General features: G+C 48.0%; 1 protein-coding gene across 2 annotated transcripts in view; it reads left to right on the top strand.

The window, feature by feature from the left end:
* Positions 1–22,187, top strand: part of LRGUK (leucine rich repeats and guanylate kinase domain containing) — a 92,652-nt gene that overhangs the window by 52,858 nt on the left and 17,607 nt on the right. For both annotated transcript variants that reach the window (XM_081146472.1, XM_081146471.1), the window contains exon 16: positions 15,616–15,755. In XM_081146472.1, coding sequence (XP_081002598.1) covers positions 15,616–15,755 — 140 coding nt within the window. The remainder of the gene's footprint in view (positions 1–15,615; positions 15,756–22,187) is intronic.

The following is a 22,187-nucleotide window of genomic DNA, read 5'->3' as shown; positions in this document are numbered from 1 at the left end:
CCTGACCCTGACCAAGCAGGACTTTGCCTGCGAGCGTGCGTCCCAGCCGGGCGGGGACAGGCCAGGTCCCCATCCCGCCAGTTAAACTCACTGCTGTTCTGCGCACTTGCCCAGGTCAGGCGCCCCGTGCTCGGGAGCGAGGCGGTGACACCCAGCACCCAGCAGATGATGACAGTTTCCCTCGTGTGTGTCCCTTAGGAGACGGCGGCCAGAGTACTTTCTATAGGTCACCCGAAGGAAGTGTGCCCTGCCTGAAACAGGCACGAGCGGAGGAGCGGGGGCTGTGCGCGGCCGAGGGGCCCATCGGCGCGTTTGCCCAGCGCCGCATCAGGCGGCAGCCTTTAGAAACCCGTGCCCTGCCGAGGCTTCCACAGCTTGATGGAAGTTTCTCTTGAGGAAATCTGCCTCCCTTTGTTTTAAACCTCTGCCAGCCCAGCAACTTTCCGATCTTTAATTTGGGTGGGCCTGTCCCCATGAGGGCTGTCCCTTACGTTAGAACACACTGCCCTGGTCCCGGAGCCAGGCCCATCTCCCACTGTAAATTAATAAATTGGTGTTCTGGCTTTTAAATCAGCCCCTTGCGGGTTCGGATAAACATGAGTCAGTCCCCCGAGCCTGACCAGTTCTGAGTAACGGAGAAAAGCATGCTCCTGCATTGGTGGCCCTGGAGGCACCTCTGAATGGAGGCGAGTGTGCGGGACTTGTCTCTGCGCTGACAGCCAGCCGGGGCTTCATCTCCATCGTTTCTTATTGCACAACCACCCAAAACTCTGACCAGATAATGTGTGCATAGGAAAATGGACTCCCATTTTTAACTGTTATAAAACTTCATTTTTTTGGACTAATTAGGTTAGCCTTGTCTGACTTAATGAAAAGTATGAATTACAGAATTTGTAATGCTCAGATCATTTAATAACTGAAACAGGGCCATCCAGTAATTGACTAACAGAATTGCACCTTTACAGAAGTAGGTGGGAGTGTTTGTGACTAATATATTAAATCACTAACTCCACCTGCCTCTGTTTTTCTGGCAGGTTTAGTATTTTAGAAAATAATGTGTTTTTCTTAAGGAGCCAAACACTCTATCTTATTCATACAGTTAATCTGTGGAGGAAGTTATTTTTTCTCTCATTTGATGGTTTAAGGATGAACTTAACTTTGTGGAGGCCAAACATTATTCAAGAGAGTATTAAAAAATTCTCATTAACATAGTTCTGTTCTAAGCTTCTACAGTGTCTCTGGTAGCCCGGGAGTAGAGCCAGGGGCCTCTCTGGGAAGCATTGCCAAGGAGCCTGAGCCCGGTGTTTACAGGCTCACTGCAGGGGCGGCCCCAGCATGATCACCTCCAGGTGAATGTCATGATTCCCAGCAGGGTCGTCGCCTCAGGCCCTGCTGGCTCTCACCTCTGCCTGGCTCTGAGCCGGAGCACTCTGATTTTAATTTTTGTAGTTAAGGTATATTTGTATAAATACTTGTATTACTTATATAAGTGGGACCGCCCTAGAAACAAAAATCAATAATTTCAGTATAGTGGAATATTTTATATATATAGTTGAGCTATCAATAGTAAGATAGTGGAATTTAAAAACATAACATTCTGAAAAGACAATTTTGTCTGAGCAGTTAGAAAACTAGACTAGAAATAGGAAGCCTTAATTTTGTATTCTCAATGTCACCAATAATAATTAATTTAGAAAAATCACAATCCCATTGCTTTAAAAAATGTAATATTATGGCCCTAGCTGGCTTTGCTCAGTGGTTAGAATGTTGGCCAGTGGAATGAAGGGCCCTGGGTTCGATTCCATCCAAGGAAACATATCTTGGTTACAGGCTCAATCCCCGGCTCTGGTTGGGGTGTGTGCAGGAGGCAACCAATCGATGTGTCTCTCTCATATCAATGTTTCTCTCTCTCTCTCTCCCCCTTCCACTCTCTCTGAAAAACAAGGGAAAAAATATCCTCAGATGAGAATTAAAAAAATAATAATATTATGGAACACTGTTTGAGTCTGGCCTTCCAGAGCTGAGGGTCCCCAGCTGGGTTAGACCATCTCTATTATGTGTTAGGCTTCAGTACACACAGGAACCTGATGGCAACGGCATTGTTTTCATAGAAACAGGGATCCTGTATCAATGCAAACTGGAAATTATTCCCAGACATTTGAAGTAATAATAGATGATTTTATCTCTAGTAGTTCTGTGTTGCTTACTTGTAACTGAGGATGCCATTTTAATTTCTACTCTAACGATGAGAGTGGCACAGAGTGGTAAAAGTAAGCCTAGGTTATCAATCCTGAGTATAGCAGGTTATGAGCCTCGCCCCAGAAATGTAAGCCTTCAGCAGGGGAGAAGCTAACTGAACCTTTATTTAATGCATGTATAAAATGGTAACTCTAGGTACAGAGTAATTATAAACCCCTGAGATCTTTAGATATGCCATTAATTAACAGTGTATATCAGTTAAGGTACAAAATTGTCTTATTTTTTTCCTATGGCAGTGCAGGTAAATATTCATTTCTAAAGTATGCAGACTAAGAAAACCTGAGTAAACAATATAGTTTGAATAAAATTAGTTAAACTCATTATATTACAACTCAGTGTAAGGGGTATTTTTACCCTCCAAGTGTCTCTATGCAGCCTGCTTCTGGAATAGTCAATGCTTCCAGTAAAGCTTTTATTTTATTTTAAATATGTTTTTATTGATTTCAGAGAGAGGAAGGGAGAGGGAGAGAGACAGAGAAACATCAACGAGGAGAGAGTCTCATTGATTGGCTGCCTCCTGCACGCCTCCTACTGAGGGTCGAGCCCACATCCCGGGCATGTGCCCTGACTGGGAATCGAACCCTGACCTCCTGGTTCATAGGTTGATCCCCAACCACTGACCCATGCCAGCTGGGCTCCAGTAAAGCTTTTTAAAAGCTGATCCAACTTCCACCCTGAGATCTCACTCTAGAGATCATAAAATGAAATTATATTCTCAAATCATTATTCAGAATTCTGACTAATAATAGAGGAAATTGATGATGGTGATGGGTCCAACGGGAAACTGATCAACTTACTAGTTCATAAAGTGGTGCCTTTATCTCTAATAAAGGGCATGGTACCATTTGCCAATTATATGAACTGTTAAACTGTGAAGGTGAGGGGCGGGGAATCCTGTATGTGTGAAACCTCGAGGACTTCAAGATGGAAAGAACCTTCAGCATTGGGCTTCATTCTTATTATATTTTTCAATTTTTTTATTGTGGTAAAAAGAAATAACATTTGCCATTTTGACCATTTTAAGTGTACAACTTAGTGTCATTAATTATATTCACAGTGTTTCCTAACCATGACCACTATTTCCAAAAATTTTTTTAAATGTATCTTTATTGTTGAAAGTATTACAGATGCCCCCTTCCCCCCATTGATCCCCTCCACCCCGCATCCACCCCACCCCCAGGCCTTCCCCAGACCAATGCCTGTGTCCATGGGTTATGCTTATGAACATACAGGTTCTTTGATTAATCTCTCCCCACCCCACCTTCCCTCTGGGATCCCTCAGTCTGTTCCATGCTTGTTTCCAGAATTTTCCATCACCTCAAACAGAAACACTGCCTCCACTAAGTAACAGCTCCTCCCTGGGCCCTGGTAACCTTTAGTCTATTTTCTGTCTCTATGAATTTGCCTGTTCTAGATACTTCCACTGTTATTATATTTTGTTCTAACTTGTTTCGTGACTAAATTTGTGTTTTAATTTATAAGCAGTATAAACTAGGGAGATACGAATGATGAACAGGGCATCCCCCAGAAACCCCACCGAGAGGCAAGCTTTTTCCTGCCTCCCCAACCAAGACTTCTTGTTTGACGGGGTGCCAAGGGTACAGCACCTCCACTAAGAGGTTCAGTGAGAACCAGAGTGTCCAGGCTCATCTTGCTTTGGAGGGGAGAGGGGATGGCAGCCAAGAGCCTGGTTCGTGTCTGGGGATGGCCCACCCGGGGGCCACCTCGGAGGCCTGTTTGACTGGAGTCTCTAAGTAGCAGGTCTCCCCCAGAGCGAGCTGAGACTGTGCTGCCTCCGAGCACTAGCGCGGCAGAGCCATGGTCTTCAGGCTGGGCTAAGCTATGTGGACCACTAGAGCACAACTGGGCTTCTATCCTAAACAAGCGCTTGCTGGGGTGTGGTGCCCCTGAGACTGTCTGTGAGACCCGAGTCACTCAGAACTCTCGGTGAACAAAGGAAGCAGTCCCCTTTGTCGCATCACCATCGTTGGTGGCCTCTGAGAGCCATTCTGGATGCCAGGGTAGATTCGGAGGGAAAAGGGCAGCCCTGGGGGTGAACAGGACATCCTGGGAGCAGCAAGTCTGAGCCATGGTGCCTTAGGGTGCCATCGGACCTACTCTTTCCTTCCTTCTTCCAGACAGCCCTTATTTGCTGAGTGCAGCCTCATGCACCTTGCTGGGTGTTGGTGAACTGGCATGACTCCCACAGAGCTCAGTTTCTTTGAGGGGCTGCCATTAAACAAGGAAACACATCGGACTTTGATGTCCATCTTCTAGTGTGTGCCGCTGAAAGCAGCCTTGGCCTATAAGGTGGTGAAAATTTAAACCTCATTTGCTTAGGAAATTTTCTTGCCCCTCTCAGACCTGGATATAGATTTTGGTTCTGTGACTAAGCCTCTTTATGTTTATTCATTAAGGTTCATGTTTTCAGTTGACTAAGACTGTTCTAAATTCCACTAAATAAGAGAATTCTAGGCACTTAGTGCCCCAAGGAGAAGGAAAGGTTATTCTCCTATATGTGTAATTTTATGCTCTTCAATGGCCTAGGTGCATCAAAGGGAAAGATATTTTTTTTATTAACTTCTAACGTTGCATAGTTGTACTTGTTAAGCTGTTTTTAGCTAACTTCTTTTTATGTCAAAGCAGGAGATCCCTCTAACAAGAAGATGCCCTCTGGGGTACCAGCACACCTGGTGCCCTCCCCAAGGCGCTTGGCAAAGCTGCAAGCAGATGGCCAAGCAGCAGAGCGTCTCTCTGGAGTGCAGGCTTCTGCACAGGCCCCAGGAAATCAGAACCTGGCTCCCTCCCAGGACCAGGAGCTGACTCAGGAGGGAGTGACCCCCGAAAAAGAGCTTCCTCCGCAGCCCAGCTCGTCGGCACTTAGTGTTTCCCAGAGGGCCCAGGACTCACCCCCAAGCCAGAAGGAAGGGCATGTTCAACAATCGGATCTTTCTTCAAAAATAATAACCACACATCTCCCTGAAAATGAGGCCCAGGCGTCCGAGATGACAGCAGGTGGAGAAGCGCAGGCTCCCGCCTCTCCTTCCCCGGGGCCGCCTCAGCGCCCTGACCCACCTCCAGGCCACAGCCCTCAGCCGGACCAAGATGAGGAATCGGGGGAAGTCGAGGTAACCCTGACCCACCCGCCCTCATCTGACCCTCCAGAGGGGCCGGGCCCAGCATCCCTCGGCCCCCAGAGAACCCAAGATGAGGAAACTGAGTCAGCCAATCTGCCACCCAGCAGTTCCCATCATGACCCTCCAGGAGAGCCTTCCGACCCTGAAGGGACCAAGATGCCCGGACCATCTCTGGGAGATTCTCAAGAACCTCTGGAGGAGGGAACCCCCAAAGCAGAAGTCCAGGTCAGCACTCCTTTCCCAGGACTGCCACATCCTCAAGACCCCACAAATGGCAAACTGACCCAGGACAGGGAAGACCCAGTGACTTTGCTTTCCAGAAGCCGGCTGGCTCCCTCCAGGCTGCCCCAGCCTCGGGTCCTTGCTCCCCTCCAGAGTCCGAGGCCCACCCCCAAACTCCTCTCACCCAGCCGGGGGGAGGCTTTTGGAGCAGCCTCAGATCAAACCATGACTCCCTCTCCGAGGCCCCCGCCTGCCCAGGAAGGAGATGCCGGTAAGCTCCCTCCCATCAGCCCTCCCCATTCCAAACCACCAGCACCCCTGAGCCCCCATCAGGGCCACAGCCCTCAGCACACCCAGGAAGAGAACGTCGGGGAGGTGAAGCTCCCTCTGATCAGCCCCCCCATCCAGGAGCACAGGCCACAGCCTGGCCCCGAGCTGCCCCAGGACGAGCAGGCCCCGGGCGTGAGGCTCCCTCGCCTTCCCACGCCCTTGCCTCAGAACCCCGGGGCTCATCGTGGGTCCAAGCCTGCAAAGCAGTGGCAAGCACCCAAAGGAGGCCTCTCCTCCAGCAGGAAGATTCCAGATGTGCAGGCCTCGCCCCAAAACCAACAGCTGGTGCAGCAGGCAGGAGCTAGGAAAAAACCACTTCCTATCGGAAGAGAGACAACTAAAGGACCAGCGCACCTGAAAAAGGTGCCGCCTGGAAGCCACCAGCCAGCCTTGCAGCCAGAATCCCAGAGCAGACTGGCTTGCCCAGAGGTGGCCGCCCACCCTGACCCCAGCCCTCCCCGGGGCCCTCAGCGGAACCAGAGAAGCAAAGTCCCTCGCCCAGAAATGCCTGAGCCACCCCACGCTGAGCCATCGCCTGGAGATCCCCGATTACAGGGAGAGGAAAGGGGAAAAGTACAATATTCCAGAAAAAAGGCCCATGCCAACCTCCCCACAAACGACCTGGCTCAGAAGGTAGCTGTGTCCAAAAAAGGGCCATCTGTGAAAAGAGAGAGCCCTAGACGATTATCTCAGAAAACTAAAGCCACCCTCAGCAGTGACCGGCCAGCTCGCGAGACCCAGCTCGCACTCGGGGAGCCTCTCCAGCAGGCAGAGGCCCCTGCGGAGCCCACGCCGGGTGGGTCTGCTCCCATGGGGCGGCCACGGAGAAAAGCGGAGGTTCATAAAAGGGGAGGGTCTCAGAAGAGAGAGCCGGCCTCAGACCTCCCAGAGCAGGACGGCACGGCCCCCGCCCCACAGCACGTCCAGGAGACCAGTCAGACCAGAGAGAGCTCTGCCCAAGGGGACGGTGCTCCCAGGCAGCAAACCAGAGAGAAGCGCACCCGCAAACACGGGGCGCCACAGGACAGAAGCCCTGCTGCCCCCCAGGATCAGGTGTCTGCCGAGGAGCAGGCCGGCCGGCAGGGGAGGCTGCGAGCGAGGGGCAGCCAGAGCACCAAGGTTTAGCCAAGCCGGTGCCCCCAAAGTGCTGTCACAGGACAGAGAACTTGGCCAGGGCGCCGAGTCCACACACGCACTTCCCTCCACATCCCCAGCTGGCACGGGAGGGCCGCCAGCACTGCCCAGCCGCTGGTTCTTAGACGGCAGCCAGGCTTTGCCCTTCGGTGCCTCTCTTGTGGCTCATGGTGGCAGCCGGGAAGAGCAGCCCCGGTGAAGGGGGACGCCAGCAGCAGCGGCCCGCCTGCTGGTAGCCCCAGTCGTAAAGGTCGCGCCAGCAAGGAGCCCTGTGCCCAGACGCGCCCCAGCTCCTTCGGGGACTCCAGCTCTGGCGGAGGCGGTGCCGTGTTGCCATCAAGTTTTGTTCTGTTCGTTAGAAAAATTGCTTCTAGATTAGAAAACTCTCGCGCCCCCTGCATTGAGGATCCAGAAGCAGGAGCTCCGAGAGAGGTTCCAGATCCGCAGGTGATGTGTGGGAGCCTTCTGAAGGAAAGGCCCGTTCTCACCGCGTGACCCGGCGTGTCGGGTGCCGCCGGCACATCCCGCTTTAAGCTCGCTCGTGGTGGAAATGCATTTCGAAGTGAATGCCTCCCCTCTCGGAACTGGGGCCTCGTGTAAATTGGCTGATGCCTTCATTACGCCGAACCAGCTGGTCGAATGAGAACTGTTGGGGGTGGGAAATGCCGGCAGATTCGTTTCCTGTGTTCGTAGCGTCAGGGCTCTTTTGCTGGCCGGTGACGGGCGCCCACCCCGAGCCGGCTTGTGCGCGTTTCTTAAGAGGGAGTGGACGGGAAAACTCGCACGGCCAGGCCTGGGGAGCGCAGAGAGGTCGGGCGGTTAATGGGCGTAACCCGTGCGCCTGTCGTCTGCAGTGTTTTGTCATCCACTGGTTCTTATCTCCTGGACTCTTGTCACCTGGACTCACCGGCTCTCCCGCCTTCTTTCCTTGCTGGCTGTATGCTCTGTGATACCAGTGACTGCGCTTCGGTTTCCGCACACGGCAGGCAACTCGGCCACGAACACCTCTCAAGTTTTACAGCTCATCTAACAGCTGGCGGCTCCCACTGCTAGCAAGGGACCAACTTAAATGTTCCTTGATCATAAGATTAAAAAACAAGTCGAGGGAAGGACTGTGGCCCAGCTTGGGTCAGGTGCCCATTCTTAAAGCAGCCTGCTGCAGCTGGGGCAGGGTCGCGTGTACACACCGCCCAGGGTGCCCACTCCTGGGGCGTACAGGGCCTGCACTCCCAGAAAAACAATAATTGTGAGCACAGCAGCCAGCCCAGAGGTTCCAAGATGTTTACTGAATGCCTGTTACACTAAGTGGACAGCGGTGTGCTAAGTCGTGTGTAGCTTTCTGCATTTCAAAATGTAACTGATGACTGGGCGCCTGTGTCAGTGTGTCCTATCTTACACAAAAGGTGTGTGTCCACAAAACTGAATGTATGCAAAATGTCATTTCAAGGGCAGTAGAGGAAATTGACATTTTAAATCCGCGACTCGGCGATCCTCTCGTTAAACTAAAAGCCTGTGTTTTACCTGTAATTACCCTCTGATTTATCTGGTTTGTCCAAGGTGAAAGTAAGAAGGTGAATTTTAAACGTGTAACTTATTTTTATTACGTTCGTCCATTCAGTAAGCATTGATGGAGCACCTCCTGTGTGCCAGGCACTGTGGTAGTTGCTACGTATGGTGAGATGACGAGGCGACAGTTAAGGGGTTCGTTACAACACCATGCGACGCGGGCAGTCGGCGCCCTGCAGCATGCGAGGCTAAGTTCAGCGTCAAGTAGGCACGAAAATTATTATTCATTAACTTTTCCAGAATGTCTTAAGGATACCGAGGAAGGACACTGAGTTCTGCCTGGGACGTGGAAATTGAATCATGAGACACATGAGGAGGTGGTCCGTCAGCTAAGCCCTCAGGGGCAGAATTAGCCAGCGGACCGATCGGGGAGAGGGAAGGTTTCTCAGGAGACCGAGCAGCGTATGAGCTTGGAGGCCGCGAAAGCATAGCATCCTCTGATGACCTAAACGTCGGGAGAGCTCTAGGTATATGTACATCCAAAGGGCCTTGTGTGCTACGCCGGTGAACTTGGGAGCGTGCTCTTCCAGCGGTGGGGAGCTGTGGCGTGGTAAGTGTTTATCTGTTCAGCGGCGGCGTAGAGGATACGTCTGAGGAAAGCAACACAGGAGGCAGGAGAAATGGCCGAGAAGCTCTTGTAATAGCCCTGACGGGACAGTAAGGGCCTGAAGTGAGGCACTGTGGCAGGCGTGGAGAGTCGCGAATTGTTGGGGTTGGGGGGGTGGTGTGGGGCAGAGTGTGAAAAAGGAAAAATAAGGGTAACCACCTTTTTGTTAGGAGCTGTGTGGGGGGCATTTTGGAGGCACCAATACCTCGCTTAGGTGAAAAACTCTAACTCTCTAAATTTTTACTTGGTTTCCCCTTTGGGCAGTTGTTTCTGAGGCTCCTTGAGGCATTTGGCTGCGTTTTCACTAGGGTACTAAAGGGAGTGAGAAGCCAAATTTCTCTTCACTTGATTTGAGAGAAGCTCTGGCCTCCTTCCCTGGGGCCCATGAGAGCGTACGTTTTGTGGTTTCGGTGGCATAAGTGTCTCAGATTCAGTGCAGCTGGACAGCATTTTGTTTGTGGTCCAGGGAAAGGAGTAGAACAGATCACCAGCTCCTATGTCTTTATAATGAAATCCGAAAATAAGCCATGTATTGGGACTGTAAAAATAAGTTTTGGAAAGGGTTGTGGCACAGCCAAGAGCTGAAACGCTGTGTGGCCACGACAGTCATGCTGCGGCGGCCCGTGGAGAAGAGGGCAGAGGCCGCCCTGCAGAGGTCCCCGCGGCGACCGCGCTCTCACACGGCATCGGGGGGGGGGGGGGGGCGTCTGTGACCCTAACGAGCTGCTTAGTTCAGTTTGAAAGACGTAATTCTAGCAGTCGCTTTTCTTTGTTGACGGACGTTCAGAGAAGAAGAAGAGCCTACCTGTGTCTTTATGCTGATGACAGATAAGTAACATTGGAAAACCCGAGCTGCTTTTTTTAATATGTCTTTATTGATTTCGGGGGGGGGGGGGGGAGAGAGAGAAACATCGACGATGAGAGTCACCGATGGGCTGCCTCCTGCGGGACCCCTGCTGGGGATCGAGCCCACAGCCCGGGCATGTGCCCCGACCCGGAATCGAACCCCGATCTCCTGGATCCTAGGCCAACGCTCAACCGCTGAGCCATGCCAGCCGGGCTGGAAGACCAGAGCGTTAACCTTACAGGCGACGCGGAGGGCGTAGTCATGCCCGGGAAAGCTGAAGACCTTTTCAGGTTGTAACTTGAGAAACTCACGATTTCAGACAGCGCCGAATGTCAGCGTAATCACTGGAAAGGGTGATCTAGCTGCGCGACCTCGGGCAAGTTAGAATGGAGATGATGATGTCAGCGCTCTCGAGGTGACTGGAGGATGAAACGCGGGCGTATATCGAAAGCCGCCCGGAGCAACGTCTGACACGCAGTAGCGCTGATAGGAGTGCGTGTCAGTATTAACATGTAAGCAGCGAAAGCAAATTTTGAAAAGAACTTTACGTTTTATTTTTCAATTACAGTTGACATTCAATGTTATTTTGTATTAGTTTCAGGTGTACAGCACAGTGGTTAGACAATCGTATACTTTACAAGGTGTTTCCCCCGGTATTTCCAGCACCCACCTGGCCCCAGACATAGTTATCACAATATTATTGACTATATTTCTGTGCTGCACTTTACATCCCAGTGCTATTTTGTGCTGCCAATCTGTGCTTCTTAATCCCTTCACCTTTTTCATGCAGTCCCCAAAGGCTTTGTTCTCCATATCTATGTGTCTGTTTCTGTTTTGTTCATTTATTTTGTTCTTTAGATTCTGCGTATAAGTGATACCATATGGCATTTGTCTTTCTCTGAGTTATTAGCATAATACCCTCGAGGTCCATCCATGCTGTCACCAATGGTAAGATTTCATTCTTTTTTATGGCCAAGTAATATTCCATTGTGTAAATGTACCACAACTTTTTTTTTTTTTTAATATATTTTTATTGATTTCAGAGAGAGGAAAGGAGAGGGAGAGAGAGAGATAGAAACATCAATGATAAGAGAGTCATTGATCGAGCCCGCAACCCGGGCATGTGCCCCGACCGGGAATCGAACCCCGATTGCCTGGATCCTAGGTCAACGCTCAACCGCTGAGCCACGCCCGGCCGGGCAATACACAACTTTTTTATCCACTCATCTTTGATGGGTACTTGGGTTGTTTCCATATCTAAACACATTTTTTAAAGTAGCATTTTATTATTAATTGGAATAGGACAATACTGGTCAAACTAGGTGTAAGTATTTGGCAAATGGGATGGTCTTCTCTGAAAATCCTTTTAAAAACATTGCCAACCTTGATTGAATGAAGGAGCTTATGCAGAATTAGAATAATAGTGGAAAGAAATTATGGCTCAGCAAAATATTACTTAGATCAAGAGATTCTCCTGGGTATTCACAGGCAGCACTGAAACTTGTGACACACACAGAAAAGACTCGTAAAATAGCACCTGGCCCATAGGACATGCTCAATGAATGTTACCTGTTGTTTTTACTATTACTGTTTAATGACTGATAAAAATCAAAGGCATTTATATTTTATGTTTCAAACTGATCAAGTGGTAAATGCTGTCAAGTTACTTGACTCGGGAATAAACTGCCAGATGGTGGGCCTTTGTTTCCTTCTGTGGTGGGCTGAGACAGACTGCCTTCTACAAGCCGCCAGATCTAAAGACCACCAGTTCCCAAAGGCAAGAGTAGAAAAGCAAGGTGAAAAAAAGGCAAAAAATTAAAAAGGTCTTTGCTAGAGGAATGGGCCGCTGAAACATCTCTGAAAGAGCTGTTCTTGAAAGATGAGCCCTTATCAAGCAAAGACCTCAGTCACCCCCGAGGTGGGGATGTAGGGCTGGGGGGAAATCACATCAGAGCTCTAGGTATCAAACGACATCGCTCAAAGGAGAGGAGGCCTTCAGTGTGCGCTCAGGCTCCCCAAGGCTGCTTCCTGCCGGTCGTCGCTGCCCTTTCCTTCCCGTTTCCCCAATTCTCTCTGCATCCAAACCTTCTGTATCAAGCTCCTCCCCTTGACCTTGGCCTGTCCTCTATGGCATCTCCCTCAAGGTGTCGATGAACTGCTTCATGGCAAACTCATCCATTTTAAAGAGCTGAAGTTCAGGTACGTCTGTTATATGTTTGGGTCGGGACGTTTTGAATGCAGTGTCCACATATGGAACCCTTAGCTCAGCTCTGCTGCAGACACTCCAGGGTCATGGCTCCCGCCGCCTTTGAAGTAGGAGGTTCAATGGCAGGAAACAGTTTTGTGCCCCTCCCCAAGTGAGGATGCGCGTTCCCACGCTCTGCTTTGCCCTGGGTAGAATCTGTTCTCTGTTTAAATAGCTGATTGTTTCTGTGACTGGACACTCAGGAATGTAGTACTTCACTGTTTACTAAGTACATTCATTTTACCATATGTAATGTGAACATTATTACTGCATTTCCGTGGTAGCTTTCTACTTTAAAAGCTTATTTTGCTATGGAAAATAATTATGGATATTATGTAAAATGGCTATTTTTCTACTTGCTAGCATTCCTTTCTTACAAGCACAGATAGACAAGACTTTTAAGATTTAATTCTGTCCTGAAAAAATAGATTCTTTTGATGCCTTCAGATTTGTAATAACACTTCCTAATGAACAGCTTTCCCCTTAATTTTATAAAGTATGTAACTATCCTATTAAAAATGAATAAATGTTTTTAATTCTATGGCAGTTTCTTGTGCTTTGTTTTGGCCCTTTTTATGGTTACGTATTTCAGTGTTGAGACTCTCTTGCAGGGATTTTATAGGTATTTGCATTTTATATATGTATACGTATTTAATCATGGTAGGTATAAATTGCTCTTGTTAAAAAATTGCACACCGTATTTTTATTGCCTAATACTATTAGTATTACCTCACGGTTACCTAAATGAACAGGTTTTTTAAAAGCTCCATTTGAGTGGGAAAATAAGTGAACAATATGGCAGTCATCTGGCTAACTAAGTACTTTGGTCTGAAAATTAAAGGCTGTTTCCAAGTCATACATTTCCAAGTGTCTTCAAAGAGAAACCCTAGCGTTGATTCATTTTTTGCAAGATTTTATTTAAATGTTAAAAAAATTGTATTTAAACATGTTAAGTCTCATGTTTTTAATAAGAGTGTGACTCAGTTATTTTGCTGTATATATAATCTCATTAATATAGAAAAGTTGGTTATTAAAATAGTGATATTTGGTTTTCAAAATACAGTTGACCCTTAAACAACACACGGGTTAGGGGCAGTAGCTTCCCACGTGGTCAAAAATCTATGTCCATCGCCTGGTCGGCGGGCTCAGCGGTTGAGCACGGACCTAGGATCCGGGCGATCTGGGTTCGATTCCCGGTCAGGGCACAGGCCCGGGTTGCGGGCTCATCCCCAGTAGGGGGCGTGCAGGAGGCAGCCCATCAATGACTCTCTCATCATTGAGGTTTCTCTCTCTCTCTCTCTCTCCCTCTCCCTCCCTCTTTCTGCAATCAATAAAGATATATATTTTTAAAAAAACAAAAACCTATGTATATCTTCTTCCCAAAAGCTTAGCTACTAAGCTAACCATAGACCGGAAACCTTACTGATAACTTAAACAGTCCATTAACGCCTATTGTGTATGTTACATGTATTATATGCTGTAGTCTTATGATAAAGTCAGCTAAAGAAAACAAAATGTTATTAAGAAACCACAAGGAAAGTACATTTACACTATTTATTGAAAAAATACACGTATAAGTGGACCCACGCAGTTCCAACCCGTGTTTTTCAAGGGTCAATTGTATTCACATTCTGATCCCCAGATTCTAATTCTATTACTAGTTATTGACACGGCTGTGGCCCTGTGGTGTTAGGTCATTGGCATCGTTTATTCTCTCCTTTCTTTATGCATAAAAGGCCCTGTTTAGTTTCCATGATAATATATTAGGCACACATACAAGTGTTTTATTCTTGGCTACGTGGCTTCTACTGCTTTGTTACTTAGGTTGGGCTCTGGGCTTATTCTTTTAAAATGGTTTCTAAAAGTACTATTTTAAGTCACTTGACCGCCAAAAGATATAATTCTAACTAAAAGGTCTAAGCTATTTAAGTTAATTTGAGATGTAGTTCTGGTCGTTCCAGATATTTCATTTATGTTTTCCTGCATATGGTAATGATGCTAATCCATAAAATGACTTTAAAATCTGTCATGCGTCATTAAGTTCATTCATGCTTCACTGGAGGTGTTTAAATAAATTTAGCCTACATACTGAAGAGCTTGGTATTTTTGTGTACTGTAAAGTAATTGATATTTTTGAGTGTTGCCTCAGGGTTGACTTTAACTTCGGTATTTTGAACAAGATGACATTAAGAAGCTTTGTTGTGGGCCATTAACACTGGGAATTTTGGGGCGGTCCTTTTAATTGAGAGGTAGCATCTCTTGTCCATGGATGTATTGAGACATTAGACACTATATTAAGAACTGTATGAAACTGTTTATTACAGGAGTATAAAGTCATTAAGGTGGTGGCATTGCGATGCAGATAATAGTCATCTTTACCCAAAATGTTTTGTTGCTGAGAAACCATTAAAACATTAAATTGTTAGAATTGCAGCTGCACTGTGTCATCAGATGGAACCTGGCTTGTTTCCACCGTGGTACAAATGGCTTGTGTCTCAGAAAGCTGGAACGAGGGACCCTGGCACGAACGCTATATTTTAAATAAGCTTATATATATATATACATATATATGTATGTATATATATACATAGAGAGAGAGAGAGAGGATCCTTTCCATAGAAATTATTTCAATGAATATAGCTTCTACTTCTTTAAATTTTATCTTAACTTTTTTCAAATTTACCTGGTCTGTTTCCTCAATGCTCTATTCTTATAGTCCCATCAAAAGGAAAGGGTTTTGCCCTGGCCGGGAGCTCAGTTGGTCTGAGCGTCATCCCCTCACCAAAAGGTTGCAGGTTCAATTCCCGGTCAGCGCACGGATCTAGGTTTCGGGTCTGATCCCCAGTCGTGGTGCCTACGGGAGGCAATTGATTGATGTTTCTCTGTCACTCCCCCTCCCCACCCCACCCCCTGCCTCTCTCAAATCAGTAAAAACATATCTTTGAGTGAGGATTGGAAAAAAAAAGGGGAGGGTGTTTTGGTTTTGTTAGGTGAGCCCAGGATCCGGCCTGCTCCTTGCGTCGGCCTTGGGTTCGCTCATTGTTGAGTTCAGCGTGGGCCTGGGCCCCACAGAGCCCCCTCTGCCCGGGAAGCTTTCCCCCAGGCATCTGAACGCCTTTCCTCATCGCTTTAGACCACTGTCCAGACTTCAGAAATGCAGGCGGATGTGTTTGGACAAAGCCAGATCTAAACCATATCTCTCACTTCACAAAGTTCCTTTATCCTATTTTGTGTCTTTTAAACTGTGGTGTGTTCTCTCCCCTGCCAGAAGTCGATAAATCATGGCTGAAATTGCGAAAACCATCTAAGAAGTCTAGTTCTTTGAATTCGTGTGATTTCCTGGATTCCACAGACAGAAACTACTTGGTGAAATTATCGGCCAAACTTACAACCAAAAAAACACCCGTGGTAAGGAGGTGCCGATGGGGGAGGCCGCAGCTGAGCGTTGCAGGGTGTCAGACAGGAGCAGGGCTTCCTATTTGCAGACGAATAAGTTTCACCAAAACTATTCTCTGACTGGTGGCACATAAAGACCAGTCCCCCCCCCCCCCTTCCATGCCTCTAAGGATAGACATGAGTTCTAAAAATAGAATATTCCGTTTAGATTTTATTACCTGGTCAAAACCCTAACACTCGGTTCTTCTGTTGAGCAGAAGTAGAGAAGCACAGCAATAGGATTAATGCTGTAGGATACGTAGGTCCAGGGAAAACTGGCTTTGTTGCTGGGATATAATTTTTAGTGGTCACGTGCTGAGTCAGAGGGAGCCCGTGTTTCATGACACAGCAGTATTGACACCGGTCATGTAACCAAGTCCCAACCCGAGTCTCTGAGGACCCGGAGAAATCGGTACGTGCGGGAGGATCGCGTGCAGAGCTGGCGCTGCGTTCAAATTGGGTTGCGCCCGTTTTCCGCGGGTGACGGTTTGCCCTTGGTGATCTGGGAGTGCGACGCGATCTCAGCCATTGCAGTTGTCGCACAAGCAATGGAACTTCCACTTTGGTTGTCACCTTGGATGCGTTTCCTTAAGCCTAGCGTGTTCTAAGCAAAAAATTATCCTCTTCTAAGGTCAGAACCATAGGCACTGGTCAAAAGACTCAGGCGGGGTGCTCCAGGAGCAAAGCCGCGGGTAGACAGGTGTAGACCTCCTGCTCCGGCGTAGTCACGGGCGATGTGTTGGAGGTGTGAGAAACACCCCTCACATCAGCGTCAGTCGGAGGAAGCGACTGTGGCGGCCACGGCGAGCGGGGATGGAGCGCAGGCCTCGCAGACGCGCTGGGACTAGAGGCCGGTGGCTCTGCATCCGGGGCCTGGGGCTCCTGGCGTCTCTGCTGCCCTTTCTGTTTCGTTGTCCCCTCTCCCCCCAGCTGGCCACTTGCGCTCATTCGCACACCCCAGCCCCGACTCTCCGTGTCCTCTTAGCTCTGTACCCACGTTTCCAGAAAATTTTCTCTGTCTCTCTCATTCGCATTTCCGAAGGCAAGAGAGTCTCATGGGCCCCGCGGGATGCTTCAGGCCGTGCCCAGTTACCCGGGGCAAGGCAAGGGGCAGGGGCCCCCTGGTACAGACGGTGGCTTCTTACAGGAGCCGTGGGTCGACTCTGGACATCCGAAAAATGCGAATTTGTTCCCTGATATTTGAGCACGTATTTATGCAAAATAAATCTGGAATTGTTCCCGTCCACCTAGGATCTGTGGGGAGGCAAGTTTCAGTCGTTAGGAGTGGGCATCACGCCCAGTCTTTGGATTCAGTTCAAGAGTCCTGAGCTCACACCATCCTGGGAAATTGCGGGAGAGCCCTGGGCCTCTGGACCGCCCTCCAGGGATACCCCGGAGATGCGCCTTGTCTGAGACCCCGCGTGCCATTCGGAGCCGGTGGCTCTGCCGTTCTCCGTACCCTGTCGTCCTGGTACCTTTCCTAGTACCTCTGAGATCTCGCCGTCCCCAGGGGCCCTCCCTCTACATAAGGAACCCCCCAGTCCTGGGAAATCCAGCTCTTTGCAGATCCACCTACTGCTTTCTCTTTGCGCTTGGTATCCTCTCCTCCTTAGATGCCTGGCTTTATGCTTCCTGGAGCTTAGATTTTCAAATATAAATTGTTCTTCGATTTCCCCTAGTACATGGCATATCCGAGTGTAAACCCCAGAGCACAAACCATGGGCCACCTTCATTTCTTCCCAATGAGTCTCTGCGCTGGAGCCAGACCAGCTCACGTCCCCGTTAGCTGGGCCTCAACACGCCGATGAGAAACGCACCATTGACTTGCACTCCTCTGCCAGTTAGTGGGCACTCGTGATTTACTTAAACATGACCCATCTGAATGTTACCTGTTAGAAAGCTGTCAGGCCTAATTAAAGATAGCTTTTCTCTGCTTAAGGGCACTCAGGTACCCAGGGGTGAGAACAGAGGAACGGAGATTGTGGTGTGTGTGTTTTAAAGCCACACTTTATGGTCTTTGCAATAATTCATCTCCAACATTTCAATATACAATTAATGGGCAGCAAGTATGGAGAACCCGGAGAGGAAAGACTGCGATAAAAAGGCTGTGTGAGAGTAGAAGGGGCCACCTTGGGGGTGGCGCATGGTCGTAACTACGGGTGTGTCAAGGAGCGATCACAAAACAATGCGGCTGCTTATGTCTGCGCCTTACGGAAACCATTCTGTTCCTTGGGAGTCACATATGCACATGTCATAACTGGTTGGGTAAGTGTGTATTGGGGGGGGTGTGTGTGTGTATTTTTGGTCTAACTTGCTTCGGTCTGCATTTACCTATTGGTGCCTTCACCTGAGAGGAAATGCAAAACTCTTGAGCCCACGTGACAGCCTTGCCACCTCCCGGGTGATCTTATAAAAGTCGCTTGTCTGCCATGAGATGTCACTTTCTCTTCTGTAAAGTGAAGCTCTAATAATATCTACCTTACAAAGTTGTTATACCAAATGCTTATGGGACTTCTTTCTAAATTGCTGACCATAAAACAAGTGCTGATGGCTGCTGCGGTGACCGTGGTTGGCAGGGCGGGCAGAGAGGGCTCAGGCCCTCGGCTGTTGTACACCTTAAATTACACACTGTTACATGTCGATTGTATGAAGAAGTAATTGGTGTTTTGAGGAAATAAGCGCATTTGACAAGGTTATTAGATACAATGTCAATATACAAACTAAATTAGATCTTTATATAATAGCAACATTTATTCCCTTCCCCTTCCCTCCCCTCCTGCATCCCTCTCTACCATCCTGAAGTTGTGTAATTCCTGCCTTGTATGTGGGATGTGGGTTTGCTTTCCAGGATAGAGCAGGTGTTTGCTGACCACACCCTGTTCTAGACTCTAGAACCAGATGGGCCTGGTCCCTGTCCTCGTGGAAGGTGCGGTCTCTGTCGATGGAAGGGTCAGGTCAGTGCGTCTGCAGCTTTCCTGCACCTGCCTTCTTCCTACAAGTAGAAAACGGGCTAGCGGAGCATGGAGAGCCTCAGTGTCGCCGACTCCTGATGTACCCACAGCTGGTCTCTGTTCCTTGTCTCTGAGATCCCTGGGTCTTTACTCGACTAACTTGTCTTTCTTGGGAATAAATGTCCGGGAATATTCCTCTTTGTTCTTCAAGTCTGAAAACAAAACAAAACCATACTGACATCACTTTTCTTGCTCGTTACTCCAATAGTTTATCAATATACAATGCTTTCTATGAATATGACCATAATTTAGTGTGGTCTTAAATAATTTAGTCAAATATTCCATTTCCTCATTCCTTGCCTGTGCAGTCCTCTGTTGCTCTATTTTTTCTCTCTTCAAAGCTTGAATGGTATTTACTTTTCTGAACGACTCCCAAAGCACATTAATTTGAACGTCTCTAAAAGATTCTCGGAGAACTGTAAATATAATTTTAATCAGCCTTACTTCTTAAACACAAATTTCTTTTTAGGTGTGAGTAAAAAAAAAAATATATATGTACAACTCTTTTTTTATTGCTGCAAAAAGTATGTAACACTATCCAGTGACAAGTTTTTACTTACACGATACGCACATGGACTGTTGGTTACAGAGAGCTGAGCTCTTGTGTTTGACTTGTCAGATGTCACTGTGCTCCACTTGCCCCCCTGAGAGCAGCTCAGGCCCCTCCTGCGGGGTCGGCTCCCTGGAAGGTACGGGAAGGTGAGGGTGGCTTAGTGAAGGCTCCGCTCTGGAATTAACGTCACTAGGCCTTTGCCTCGGGAAGTAGCCCCATTGTCTGGATTTCAGTTGTATCTGTTTCTTCAGCAAGTTGCTCTGCCCTCCTAGGGGACACCCTTGCTCCTGAAGCGGCCAGGTTACCGAAAGCCAATTCTATAGAAAAAGTTGCTGAGTGGCCGATGCATTCAGCGCCAACTTAGCAAATCCGTGTGTGTGTAGCAGATGAGGTAGCACAGTTTTATAAAGTACCCAGTGAGAAGTGGGTCTGTGGTCACTAAATATTGGCCACCTGCCTCTGCTAGGCACTATTTCAACACCGCGAGGCAGTCAGCTCAGGGAGCTTCGCCAAGATTACACCGTTTAGAAGAGTCTATTTTGACTCCAGAAGCAAAGGACTTTCTTCTGCTCGGGTGCATTTTCAGTGCACAGTGCTCAGCGCCCTATTTCTTAGCTGGAATGACACCTAAGGAGATGCTTCTCTCACCTGCCCCCGCGTACCAAGTGGGACAGCTCCTGTAAGAGCAGCAGTCCAAGTGCTTTTCTCAAGAGAATGAATTGGTGACCGATTAATTTTAAAACGTCATTTATGATCTTGATTTAGGCACATCCTACTGGAGGCTGTCCACCCAGTGCATTTTTTTATCCTGATTGGCATTTATTGTACCTTTCGCCAGTGAGAGCCCCTTCAAGTTGCTCCAGTGCTTTTAACACCTTGCTGACCGGTCACGAGATAATTTGTGTGTGCACTTAACATTAATTTAAGTAACTTAAGGTCTGAAAGCAGTGGAGAATTTGAAAGGCGTGCTCTTTGTTTAGGCTCAGATTATGAGAGGCTCGAGGTAGGAGCCGCTGCAGCGCTCGGCACTGATTTCGGCTGTCCCTGGTTTCCTCTGCGATATGTGTGCCTTTTTCTCAGCTCGCCAGGCAGTATTTCCAGAGACATGGCGAACTATATGCTTAATTTCGACGTATGGTAATATAAATATCAGATACGACAAAATAGAGTACATTTAAGTTTATTCAGACGCTTTCATTTAATATTCAAGGGCATTAAAGTAGGCGGCCGATGGGCGAGCTCTTGCTCCAAACAGCAGGTCGGCAGGTCCAACGTGACCCAGAAGATGTTCTCCGCCCCTCGTTCCCTGCGGGCCCCAGGCCTGCACCCAGCCTTTTCTCTAAGGGCTTTGCCGTCTTAAAGTGGGGGTAGGGGTCGTCTCATGCTCATTGCTGTTGGGTGGTCATCGTTTCTGGGCCTCTTCTGTGGGTACATAAAATATATCATGAGTTCAAGTCGATGTTTCCAATGCAGATGCAGGACTTTCGGATTTTGACCTAGCTTCTCTATTACATATTTTTTTTCCTTGCACGCTGAAAATCCTGACTCCGAAAGACGTAGGAGATGATTACATTATAATATCTCATTGAGTTTTTTATTTGTTTTATCCACATTACACACAGAATAACAATACGAATATTACCAGCACCTGTTATAAAAACTGGGGACAGTTTTAAAAAATCGGGGCCAAGTGCTCCCTCCGCCCCCATTATTTTTGGTTGAATTATAGCAACAGCATCAGAGCACATAGTCATTATATACCTGCTCCTTTTTACCTGTTTGTCTTAGCTCGCAAATCCGTAGGTGCCCGATACTCGCCCTTAGAACTTAGGTAACTGGCTCTCTCGTTGCTTCGTTTCCTAAGCCTGTTCTCTAGTAGCTACAGAACAGGCTGCGAAACAGCGTTTCCTGAATACCGCCTGTTGTTAGCAGCCTGTTACACAATTTAATTCATCGTTGAATTGTGTGTGTTGTTTTTAAGTACTTTTTTAATTGATTTTGGAGAGAGAAGGGAGAGGGGGAGAGAGAGAGAAACGTAGGTGGGAGAGAAACACCGATGGGCTGCCTCCTGTGCGCCCCCTGTGGGGGTGGAGCCCGCAGCCCGCCGCGGGCCCTGCCCGGGAGTCGCACCGCGGCCTCCTGGCCCCTGGGTCAGTGCTCGCCCGCGGAGCCACGCCGTCTGGGCGAATTGCGGTTTTTATCCTGTTTCTCTGTTTGGGGCTACTTTGTCAAGGACTCTTACGGTTTGCATGTTGGGTCTTCTTTGTGTATCCTAAATATCCATCATTTTCTCTTAAATCCTTCTCATGTGTTTGTTTGTTTATTAGTTCTAGAACTTTCCTCTGTTGGCTTTCTACTTACGGCCTTATTTGTCGTGTTCATCCACTCTTGTGTTCTTTCTAGTCCAGTTTTTGTTTCTAAGGGAATTTTTCCCCCCCTTACATTTCTGAGTCTTTCCTGAGCTCTGACACCTCCTTTCTGAGTTTGTAAAATTGTAATTTATTTGTTCCTTAGCGTGTCGCATCGTTTTCTTAATGCCTTTTAGCTTATTTTGAAGTGGTAGCCTGTGGACTTGATCTGCTTTATGAGTAGGCTTCCCTGTAAGTGCAGGTGTTATTCTACCCCTTGCCTCCTTTTTCTTATAGTAACTTTTTTATGGGTTTGACCAGAAAATTTCTCATATTTATGTGCAATCCATTTTCTCGGGCTTTTAGAAGGCTGCATGGTTTCTTCAAATAGTGATAAAATATAAAATAACGTTCTTTCTGAGAGTCCCTGGCTCTGCTTCCCTCCCGCACGTTGGTCTAGACTTTCTCTTTCCTGTCTGTCGACTCTGCCCTG

The sequence above is a fragment of the Miniopterus schreibersii genome (assembly GCF_964146895.1).
Source record: "Miniopterus schreibersii genome assembly, chromosome: 9".
In the NCBI taxonomy this organism is placed as follows: domain Eukaryota; kingdom Metazoa; phylum Chordata; class Mammalia; order Chiroptera; family Miniopteridae; genus Miniopterus; species Miniopterus schreibersii.
Note: the sequence above shows the minus strand (reverse complement) of the source record. Positions and strands in the feature narration are given on the sequence as shown.